Below are 12,252 nucleotides of genomic sequence, written 5' to 3'. Positions count from 1 at the left end.
CTCAACCAAGGTGCCATTGGGTGCTATGCAACATTAGCATGCTAAGTGTGCAAACATGGTTCACAAGATGAACCTAGAGAGTTCAAATATGAATTCCTAGTGTTAAAAACATTCTGGTCTGCCATGGTCTTTCTGAGTTCTTTGAAGCAAAATAATTGCTCTGTTAGTTTTGTGTAGTGAAAAAACAAGTGAAAATGTAGATAGAGCTGGCATTTTCTGAGGGATGCCTTGTGTCTAAAAATATTGAGACCCTCTAGTTTAGGAGAATACAAGACATTTACAGTTCTCAAAGACTGGTTCTAAAATGAGTCAGCACTTTGCAACTGTTGTAGAAAAGGGGAAACACTCAGATTTAAACACTGGATTTGGTGGCAGAAATAAGAGTAAATGAGACTTCTTTTTCTCCTTTTTGGGAAAAAAAATTACTGCTTTTTAAAGGGGAACTTGGGATGCAGACGGGTGTTCACTAGGGAATAGATTAGACTATCATGTTTACTTACTGTAAAACTTGAACAAAATTTAAACATATGTATAAAAATTGATGTTTAATGAGCCTGCTGTTTTGTTTCTCTTGTTAATGATTTAATGTTCTAATTTAGATCTCTGATTTATACATCAGTTAAAAAATAATTTTGAAAATAACTTCTCACAGGACTTAAATCTTGAATGCACCTGCTATGTGGAGTTCTAGGGTATGGCTTAACACAGATGATAACAGTAAGGGGATGGATCTCTGCTCATACTTTGTTCTCAGGCCTGCCTGCGACTAGGGTTCCCATCCCAGGAATATTCATCACAGGTCTCCTGTCCAATAATCCAGCTTTACATTGTTTTTAGAGAGTGGGTAAAATGAACTCAGTGGCTACATCCAGACAAGCACGGACATTAGAGTCTCCAGGGACAAAAAGCCTTGTGCTGCTGCTGTTTGTCCCTGGGGAACCCCTGTGCCATGCACCCTCTGGCCCCAGCAGCCTTACTCGGGGTTGTGGAGGCCAGGGAAGCTTTAGCCATGGCACTCCTGCAGCTTGGAGCCTGGCTGACAGCTGGAGTGTGCCTCTGCATGGAGCTGATTGTGCACTGCAGGCATGTGCACTGCAGCCATGTGTGCCACCCTGGTTTTTTTCCATGTGGGTTTTTTTGACCCCAGGATCTCCCAAGGTCAAAAAAACCCCTGTGCTGCAAGATAGCAGTATGGGAAATATGTGAATGTGCGGTATGTGGTGCTGCAGACAGGTCTGCAGCACCACATACTACTACACAGTCACACTCATCTGGATACAGCCAGTGAGTTCAAAGAATCTGATTAACTTTTTCTCTTGAGGACCAGCGCAAGGGATGTTTCAGGGAGACATGGCCAGCATAATAGAGACATTGTGGAAAACGGTGAAATAAGGACATCGTTTCAGTTACCATAGAAATACAATAGATCAGAGGAACTACTTTGGCATGTGGGAGTGGGGAGAGTATAAGAATGAGATATTTGGTAAACAAAAACACAGTCCTTTACCCTGGCACTGAATGTATATTACTTTTATTCTTCAGTATTTACTTGAAGATTTCATTTTGTAAGAATATTTTCATATACAGTAGAATTTAAAAGAATTTATTTTAGCATTAAATGGCTGTTTGGCTGTTTAAGATCTGCAGTAGTTTAAGACTAACTGCCATGCTCTTGTCCCTCAAAACAGCTTATGAATAAGATAAACTTATGCACTAAGCTCATAAATTGTAGCTAACATAATTAATAATATCTGAAATATCATAAATCAGAAGCTAAACAGGGAGGCAGTGGAATGATGCCCTGCTGTTCTAACTGTTCACTTCAACTTTAAAAGCAAATTTCATTTCTCATAAGAGCATCTTGTAAGTAAAAGGAAATAAGTACCTATGGAAGCAGTTCATTGGAGTAGTAAACCTGCATGACTGAGGCAAACTGAATTTGAACCAATGAGTGTAATCACAGAGTGTCTGAGTAAATAAAAGCATTTAGATGTCTCCTAAATGTAAAATCTACCTAAACCATCCATTGCTTAAAAATTCATCCCAGATTTTCAGGACTTTTATATTGCCTTATGCGGCTTGAAAGATGCCTGGGATTTCTAACTGATGACCATTATTTATGGGCCACACGTGGTGTAAAGAGTGTTGCTGTACAAGTCTGCTGGGAGGGTGACACACAGCAGTGCAGAGACAGCCCAACAAATTTTTCATTGTTTTGGGGATACTTTGGTCCAAATGGATAAAAAAAACAAATGGGAGAGAAGCCTTCTCCATTTGTTGCTTACTAATATAGTGAAATTGGTTGAGAATCAGAAGGTAAAAGGCACCTTGGATTCATGAAATGATAAGAGTTCATACCGCTAAGGAAATGAAGGAAGAGAAGCAGCCAAATGTAACCATTGGATTAAAAAAAACCAGACATTCACCAGCTGAAAGACCAAGTGAGCAAACTGGAGCAGGCACCACATGTGCTGTGGCCCCAGGTGGGTGCCATATGCGGTATGGTCCTGAATTGGCCACTCTGGGACCACACACTACATGGCATCTACTCTGGCCACTCTGGGATCATGCTGCACACAGTCTCCATTCCAGCAACTCTGGGGCCATGCTGTATTTGGCACCTACTCTGGCTACTTTAGGACACACTCTGCATCCATCATGGAGCAGATGGACACTGGAGTGGGCACTGTGTGCAGCATGATCCTGGAGCAGCTGCCATATGCAGATCCATCCAGAGCACCCCACATGCCCCTTGTGGGTCTACTTGAGACCCCTGGGCAGCACCACAGGCTGGATGATGGGGCTCCAGGGGCAGTATCTTTGACATCCCTGCATTAAAGGAAGCACTAAAGTGTGATATGCTGGTTTAATTGCATAGCTCTAAAGCAGTGGTTTTCAGTCTGCAGATTAGATCTAAGGGGTCTGTGAAAAATGTCTATTGATTGATATTAAAAGTATGTGAATACCCAAGCTTACAATTCAAAGGGGTCCACACCTTCATTTGAAATTTCTAAAGGGGTCTGCATCTCCATTCAACATTTTTAGGGGTTCACAAACTAAAAAGGTTGAAAACCACTACTTTAAAGGGAAGGTGAATATTTCTTGTTCTTCATAAATTAAAACTTTTCCAGATTTGTAACAGATTGATTTAATCTCCTAATGTAAACTCCAGAGGTTTAGTTAGCAAAAATTTTAGCTAGTCATGTTTTTGAAGTGTGCAGGAGTAAGTAATTAGTTGGGAAAATGTAAATTAAACCCTTCTAAAGTGCAGTTCTGTTCTTAAAGTGTCTGCAGTAATGTCAAGTGGGATTCCTTCTTTGCGTCCCAATGTGCTTTCAAAAGCACTCTGTGTAAAAGTAAGAAAGGATATTTTATTTGAATGTGATATTTTGTATGTGATGTGTGCATGAGATGATAACTACTAATGCTCAGTCCACTTATTTAAAAATATATAGAATATATTTATTTTTTAAATGTGAAATGAACCTGAAAAACCTACTCTTCCAGGTACTGTAGCATTCAATCGCAGGTCCAATTTTAATCAAAGTCTGTAAATTTAAAGTGCTATTGAGTATCTTTAATCTGTGCTGAGAAAAACACTTTTTAAAATGTTTTAAAATGTCTTTTAAGCTTGATATTTTGTTACAATTAAAATACATGAACTTTGCAAACAAGCATTATCAAATCTTATAACCTTTATTATCTTTAAAAGATCTGTTTGTAGTTGATTGATTTCTTGTCATTATCTGTGTTTATTTTATTTCAATTAAAAGATGGTAACTATGTATTATAAAAGCTACTTTTATACTGATGTAGTACGGTTTTACCAAAGGTTGATTATGCCAGACTAACTGGATAGCTTCCCCTAGACTGAACATCAGCAAAGCATTTGATACCATGCCACATAAGAAACTATTAGCATGTTTGAGGAATATGAGGAGCACTAGAAAAAATGTTAAGGTGGAAAAGGAACTGGCGCAAATGGGGATGGTGATGAGTATTGCTGAAAGGGGAAGTATCAGGCTGGTGGGAGGTTACTGGTGGAATTGATTGAAGAGCTATTTTGGGTTTGTTTTTATTGAATATTTTAATTAATGATGTTGGCATCAAAAGTAGGAGTGTGTTAATGATATTTGCTGATGACACCAAGTTAGGAGAGAGAGTCAGTACAGAGGAGGATTGTGTTGTACAAAAGAACTGAATGACCTTGAACTGGTATAATGGGAATCAGATGAAATTCAGTAGTACAAAGGAAAAAGTTGTGTACTTAAGGATTAAGTAACAAAACTTCTGCTACAATCTGGGAATTCATTAGACTGGGAAGTTGTTGGCAGTCCCTCAGAGTTGAGGATGATTTCAGTCAGGCTTGATAGGTTCTCAGGTGACGAGGAGCCATAATTCTGGATACGCACATTCTTTGACAATGGGGACACGTTGCACAGGGGAGTGGGATTTGCAGCCCTGGGTTGCTTTCCTTTTCCTTCCTCTGCCACTGCTGTTCCGCCTCAGTATCGAGTCTTTGGGCCTCAAAGTGGTGCGCACCTTAGTGGACCAGGTGGCGCCCCGCTGAACAGTCAGCAGCTTGCTCCTCCCTGCCATTGATGTTGATGCCTCTGTGCTTGAGGGCGACCTTGAGTGTGTCTTTGTACCATTTCCTTTGACCGCCCTTTGAGCGTTGGCCAGCGGAGAGCTGGGAAAAGAGGATCTGGTTAGGGAGGCAGTTCTCGGACATCCAGACTCAGTGGTCCATCCATTGGAGTTGATTTCTCAAGAGCAAGACTTCAATGCTGGTGGACGCAGCTTCATGAAGGATGCTCGCACTGGTCTGGCTGTCCTCCCATTTGATCCTGTGGCATCAGTAGACAGTCCAGGTTTCACTGCAGTAAAGGAGGGTGATCATCACATTAACTGGTTTCCAAATGGCCGGAACCAGTTTAAGATGAACCTGATTGGATATAGTATCCGCCTTAACTGATTTAGGTTAAATCAGTTTATTGAATTTCTGTCCCAGATCCCCTCCAGATTCAAGTTAATTCACAGTCCCCCAGCATCCCAGGATGTTTTCCACCTCCCTCAAAAACCCAGCCTTGCAGGGTGGGTAGGCTAGCCTCAGCCCAAGCTGTCTACTCCAGCCAAGCAGGGAGGCATGCTCTAGTGCACCCTAGCTTCTGGCATGGGCCACTGCAGGCATATGGCTGCATTTCTAGAATCAAAAGTGAATGTCTGTTTACTTGCATATCAATTCAATCTTTACAGCTTAGACTAACCTTTGAAGACTGAATTGATTCAGCCTTGAGCTTTTTGACTGTACTTAGCTGAAAAGGCAAATTAAATCCTAGGATGTATATCAGTGGAGGCATTGTCAGTAAAGATGAGGAAGTATTAATACCATTATACAAAGCATGGGGATTCATCTAGGAAAAGAGCTGCAAAAGAATGAGAAGAGAAATTCAGAGCTTATCTTGTGAGATGAGAGCTTGGTTTATTTGTGGTGTTGCTTGCAAGGACCTGTTTGGTCCTACTGCAGCATGGTTCGAATAAGCATATGGCAGCTATTCAGTGAATAAACTTAGCATAGCCTTTATTCATACTATCAACTAGGTGATAGGACTGGCCTACAGCAGATAGAGTGCAGGATTAAACATAAATCTAAAGTGAATTTCTGTTTTACTGGTTTTTTAGGGCTGCACAAAATTTCGGCAGCCGTTTCATTTCGGAGGTGTTTCTGGCCATTTCGGCACCCAAAAGACCAAACTCATATTGAAATGAAAGACGATGAAATGAGGCATCCAAAATGTTTCGGAAAATGTCGGTGTTTCAGAGCTGGACTTGCAGGGAAACAGCTGTATGCTGCTACCCTGCTGTGCAAGTTGGCTCCGTGGGGAGCAGAGATCCATGCCAGGGGTCTCCCTGCAGCTGCTGCCTGCCCCATGCTGCCCTGGTGACACAGGGCTGCATGACGTGGGACCAGCAGCATGGAGACCCTGGCACGGATCTCTGCTCCCTATGGAGCCAGGTTGCGCGGCAAGGCAGTGCTGGTCCCTGCTGCGCGACCTGGCTCTGCAGGGAGCAGAGATCCACTCTGGGGTCTCCTTGCCGCCGCTGCTGCCCACCCCGCACAGCCCCACGTCGGTGGGGCAGTGCGGGGCGGGCAGTGGCGGCCAGGAGACCCCAGCGTGGATCTTTGCTTCCTGCAGAGTTCAGTCACATGTCAGGGATCAGCAGGCTTGCTCACTGCTCTGCGCTGCTTCCCTGTCCCGCGACCCAGCATGACAGGGATCAGAGATCTGCATGGGGGTCTCCTTGCCTGCATGGAGGGCAGCAGCCCTCCCCCAGATGAGCCACCCACAGCCCCATCCTGCTCCCTGCTGGGGCCCTGCAGCCCCCGGACCCAAGCCCCGCCCAGCTGGTCAGTAGGGCTGTGCTAAGCTTGCAGCCTGTTTGAAACAGGCTTGGCCGAAACGAACCAGGACAGTGATCCAAAACGCCGAAACGAATCACTGTCCTCCAAAATGGCCGAATCCAAAACCGAATCGAAACAAAGCTGTTTCGCACAGCCCTACTCTTTTTATACATTAGAAGCATTTATATTAAACTCATGTCATTACCCATACATGATCAGTCACATTTGGTGCCATACACCTTACAATTTGCTGGTTAATGAACTTATTTAATTGCAGCATTCTTGATGAGAAGTCCAAATGTTCTGATGCACTCTGCTGCTTTCACAGAAATTTAGACTTACAGATTTTAATACTTATTGCTCATTGCCTGTCTTACGACCTACAATTTGTTTAGGCCAAACAAGCTGAGAATGCATATGATGACTGTCAACAAATCCATTGGGTGGTTAAATACCAGAGAGGGCGTAAAGGTACTTAAGTTAAAGATAACAGTGGCACAAGAATAGATGGTATAACTTGGCTTTGAATAACTTTAGACTAGGAATTTGAAAACAGTTTCTAACAACAATGAAAGCAGAGTTCTGAAAGAGCCTTCCCCACTCCCAAACAGCAGGATCAAGAAGAAACTTAATTATTTTTACACTGGGGCTTGATTGGCTTATGCAGGGAATTACATGTTGTAGTCGCCTTCAATAAAAGGAAATTTTCATTGGAAAGAAAATTTTTGGTGTTGCTAGTGGCTGTAAACACTCTGAAAGCATTTCTCTGAATTATTCACCATAAAACTATGAAAAGATGAGCAGACTCTAAACAAATCTCGCTGTAACAAACAGGAGCCTGTGAAAATCTTATCTACTTTGCTTCAGTACATCATTGTTATACAACTTGTTCACAAATTTATTTTAATTGACAGAATCTGAAGAAGATTCAGGAGATGGACAAAGAAGGGAGTGATGAATCCAGCACAGACCTTGATGAGTTGAAAAACGCTGATTGGGTAAGTCTGTAGCTGAGTAATCATAAATTTTCAGAATTTTTAGTGTTTTATATTTCCATGTTAAAAAAGTAATGATGTTTTTAAATTGCTTATTTAACATCAGTTGCATTATGTAAAAGTCAGTATATGCAATGTTTTGGTTCTGTTATAAGAATTTGTTATCAATTCTTCTTTGGTAGTCCCTCACAGTCTAGGATGATTCTGATCTATGGGTCCAAAGATAGCCAATGAGGTTGATCTGGGATATAATTCTGTTATAAATTACAGAAATGGTGGGAAACAACTGATATTTCATACTCACATTAGTAGCAGGGAAAATAATTTGCACATAAATGTTTTTTTCTTTTCTGGTTGAAATTTAGTAGGTCTCAGCTAATTTTTCATGAAGGAACTTGCAGTTAAAAAGTTCAAAATGTAAACAAAGGCTGTATTGACAATATGTCATAGCAGCAGAGAAGATAGACTGAGTTCTACCCTGCACCTCACCCCACCCTGCTCCCTGCTAAATGGATAAGAAGAATTTGTGGAAGCTGTTAAAGGGCATGGGTGACCCAAGGAACAAAATACAATTGAATGGGAGAAGTTTCTTAGTGGTTGAAGAAGTCTCCCAATACTTCTACCTGCTGAAAATTTGCTAAAAATTTCTGAATAATAATGTCTCTGGTGGGTTATGGAATAGAGAAAATCCCACACAATTTACTGATTCGTTTTGATGCACTGGCTGGGGGAGTAGTTAGCTGATTGCACGATTTCACAATGATTACACACTTAATTCATACAACACAATTTTATTTTAAAACTCTTTGCTACATATATAACACTGCTTAGCTTTAAGAAACACCACAAACATTAAAAACACAATAATTACATATATCAGAAACAATGCTCCGAATGCACTTCCTTCCCAAACAATACTATAAGAATTAGTGTTACAAAAACAACTACAATTACAACTAAAAGTTAAATTTGAATCAATACTATTATTTTTCATATTATACTTACAATCCTAGAATTCCAAGAAGCCAAATACCAAAATATGGTTTCATTCCTCAGTAGTACGATTTAATGGGTTGGCCTCAGTAGTACGGTTCAATGAAATGGGCTCAGCAATACAATTCAATAGGCTGGCTTCAGCAGTGATAGGACTAAGTCCCCTTCCTTCAGTCCCTTTCAGGTGCTCCACGGCTTCAGCGTGAACTAAGAGATTCGTGTTCACGGAGAGGGTAGTTCAGGTGATCAGTCTGACCCAGGCTATACTTGCGATTTTTCCTTCGTTGTTCTACAAGTATAGTCACCTCCAAATTGGGACAGTAAGTTACAGTTTTTATTGAGCGAGCTGCCGTCAGTGGGCTCCTCCTACTCAATATATCACTGCTCCCAAATTTGGGCTCGGATCTTACTCAACAGATTCTTTTACCTTTGTTGAGCATTTTAAATTACCTTTGGGAAACTTCCATATCACTGCAAATGCCCTTTTCTTACCAATCTGGTCAAAAGGCCTCAGGGTTTGATCTCTTGGAATTCAGGATATTTGCTCTCTTTGTAAAAGACTTCTAAAAGATGAAATTTAAATTAAGACTTTAAGCAAAGTCAGGACCTTTTGCACGTAGTCCCCAAAACAATGAACTAGATAAGGAGATAAATCTTATCTTCTTCCTGAAACTGGCTAATGGGCAACCTTTACAAACATTCAAACTATTTCATTCAATATGACAAATAATTCTGGGCCAAGGAATAACAACGATTAGTTGTTTCTTAATTAGTTCATTGTTTGTTGTATCTGCCTAGCACTACCAGTATGCTCAAACTTTACAGATGCTTATGTATGAAGTCAAGGTTCCCTTTAAGCTTTGCTATCTAAGATACTGATCCTCATGGACACGTAAAACTTTTATTATATTACACTGCATGTGCTAAAATACAAACATTGCACGTGCTAAAATACAAACTACATAGGGTGCTGACGGATGCAGGGGGTGGGGGATGGGTTGGGGGGTGGAGGGTGGAAACCAGCGCTTTACCAGAAGAGGCATCGCATCAGTTTGACCCAGCTCACCCAGGATTTGTATAGCTTGTGCTTCAGTGGGGCTTTTTGGCACTTTTATCTAATAGCTTATTAAATAAGCTATTAGATAAAAGCACCAGAAAGCTCCGCTGAAGCATGTGAGTTATACAAATGCTGGGCTAGCTGGGTCAAACTGATGCGATACCTCTTCTGGGCATGTGTTGTGCTTGGCACAGGGATGCACTGAGCTGAAAGAAAAGTGCCGTTTTGTTTTTTTTCCACATTTGTAAGCACCCATAGTGTTTTGGTATTAAAGCCAGTTATGTGAACTCCATGGGGAAGACACAGCAAAACGATAACATGCTGTGCAGATTCCTTATGTAGCTCTGTCATTATACCTTCCTCATCATATGTCATATCCCTGCTATTCCAGTTTTGAACATCTCTTGAGCTGACAGTGCAAGTCATGCCGAGTTAGAATGTGATTTTGTAAAATCCATGAGGAACCAAAGGCAGACAAGGTTATTTGGGTAAATCTAATATCTTTATTAGACCAACTCAAATAGTTGGAAAAAAATTGTTAGCAAGCTTATGTATTTAAAAACCCTTTGTCAGGGTTAAGCACAAAAGCTTGCTAAGAAAAAAATGTCCAACTATTTGAATTGGTCTAATAAAAGATATCAGATTTACCCAAAGAACCTTGTCTGCTTATGTCCTTAGACCAACATGGCTACAACCTACCCCCCTGTAATGAGGAACCAAAATAACTCACAGCTTTTGTTTTCTCTTCTAATTTAACCTGAATCCAGTATGACTTTGAATTTAAGACAGCCCCCCAAAACTAGATTCTATACATGCAAATTAAAAATATATATTCATAATTTGTCCCCCCACTCCAACACACCTACTTGCCTCAGCTGCAGCTGGGGAAACAGCAGCAGGGAAGCAAGCAGTATTGGCAGGCAGGCGATTGTGGGGCAGGTAATCTGAGCTCAGCCTGGGGCTGCTGTCACTGCCACTGCCAGGCTGAAGCTGCAATTGAGGGTAGGAACAGGTTGCGGAGCAAAGTCAGTGTCTCTGACTCCAACCTTGAGCCCAAGCTGGGGTTGAAGTCAGTCAATTTTATGTAATGGGTTTAAAGCTATTCAGATGTGGGGAGTCAGTGTTTTTTAGGTTAAACTGTCTTGTTTAAGGAGTAATGAATGCAGACATTTATAACAATATTTGTTTCCTGTGCGTCTCCAGGCTCGTTTTTGGGTACAGGTGATGCGAGATTTGCGGAATGGTGTAAAACTTAAAAAGGTTCAAGAGCGTCAGTACAACCCTCTCCCAATAGAATATCAGCTCACGCCCTACGAGATGCTGATGGATGATATTAGATCTAAGCGCTACACCTTAAGGAAGGTTATGGTAAGTTACAACAGTTGGCACCCTGGCCATGTGCCCCCCGCCTCCCCAAGCTGCATGTCACATCACGTGAGGTCCCTTGCCCCCTCTGCTGTGGGCGCACCCTGCTGCAGTGCACTGTGTTTCCCTCCCTCCCCCTTTTGGACTGTAACCTGTGCTGCACCACTCTCTTTGCAGCACACTGGGTCTCTGCCATGGGCAGATCTAGACTTTTGAAAAGGGGGTGCAGGTGGTGAGGTCCATCATCACATAAAAACACTTTTTTTTTTTTTTTGTACTCCATTTAAAAATGAACTAGAAGCCTTACTGATATGCCAGGGGCCTAGGGCTGTATTATTCAGTTTAAGATTGAAATAAAAAAACAAAGATAACTTCATTGGAATTGGTCAAAAACAGTCTGCAGGGCTGTGAAATGGGAGCTTCATCACCAGAATCACCTAACAGACAGCAGAATTTCAGAACAAAGGATAGCTTGATTGGTGGAAAAACAAGACTATTAAAAAAAGTGAGGGTCATTAAAACTCCTGGATTGAATAGTTTAGAAGTAATTGATTCCCTCAGCACTGCCTGACTAGAAATGCTGCTGCCACTTCCAGGGAGTTAGTTTTAAATTTTGGGTGGAACGAGAATCCAATGGGGCTGCAGGTGCACCAGAGCACTCCCTTGGATCCGCCTCTGGCCTCTGCCTTCCAAGCAGGAGCTCCCTCAGGGGAGCTATGAAAGCTGGAGGAGTGCAGGAGAGCCTGAAGATTTCTGTAGTAGCAGAAGAAGAGCAATGGAGGGAGCAGCATCCAGAACAAGAGCTTGGGGACCATAGGTTGATCCCTTGGGGGCCAGATGCAGCCCATAGGTCACCTTTTAGACAGCCTGGAGTTAGAGCAGTATTAATATAAACATGAAAGGTCCCTCTTGCCTTATCTTTAATTTTTAGAATTGGCCTCCATTCTAGTTTAAACTATATCCTAAATTTTGAAAATGATTCTAGAGCAAATAATTAATCTAGTAAATGCTATACACTGCATTTTCATGCGACAAGAACTGAAAAATTGCAGCAGACAGGGAACCTAAATTTTATATCCTTGAACAAATTGGTTTTATACTGGCTTCCTAGTGACACCAAACATGTTTTGCCATTCTTCACTATTGAGCAGAAATTCTTGTAGGCTCTTTATGGTGGGGACACATTACTCTCAGACCCTAACATAATTTTGGAAAGTTAAATGTGTTAATTTGAAGATGTTAGGCCATGATACTTTGAAAATTCATGAAGTGCTGGAGGAGGACATTTCCTAAAGGAACAAGAAAACCTGAAGTATTTGTATATACATCACATGCTTGACTTACTGAAACAGCAGGGGCCCATTTATGTTTCATGTATTAATAATTTATGGGCTTTTATTGTTTTCCCTTGAAATCTTCACCTATGAAAAAGCTTCATA

General features: G+C 41.4%; 1 protein-coding gene across 2 annotated transcripts in view; it reads left to right on the top strand.

The window, feature by feature from the left end:
• Positions 1-12,252, top strand: part of SPIRE1 (spire type actin nucleation factor 1) — a 201,546-nt gene that overhangs the window by 143,112 nt on the left and 46,182 nt on the right. For both annotated transcript variants that reach the window (XM_019490406.2, XM_014606609.3), the window contains exons 5-6: positions 7,318-7,401; positions 10,652-10,816. In XM_019490406.2, coding sequence (XP_019345951.1) covers positions 7,318-7,401; positions 10,652-10,816 — 249 coding nt within the window. The remainder of the gene's footprint in view (positions 1-7,317; positions 7,402-10,651; positions 10,817-12,252) is intronic.

The sequence above is a fragment of the Alligator mississippiensis genome, chromosome 3, assembly GCF_030867095.1.
Source record: "Alligator mississippiensis isolate rAllMis1 chromosome 3, rAllMis1, whole genome shotgun sequence".
Taxonomy (NCBI): domain Eukaryota; kingdom Metazoa; phylum Chordata; order Crocodylia; family Alligatoridae; genus Alligator; species Alligator mississippiensis.
Note: the sequence above shows the minus strand (reverse complement) of the source record. Positions and strands in the feature narration are given on the sequence as shown.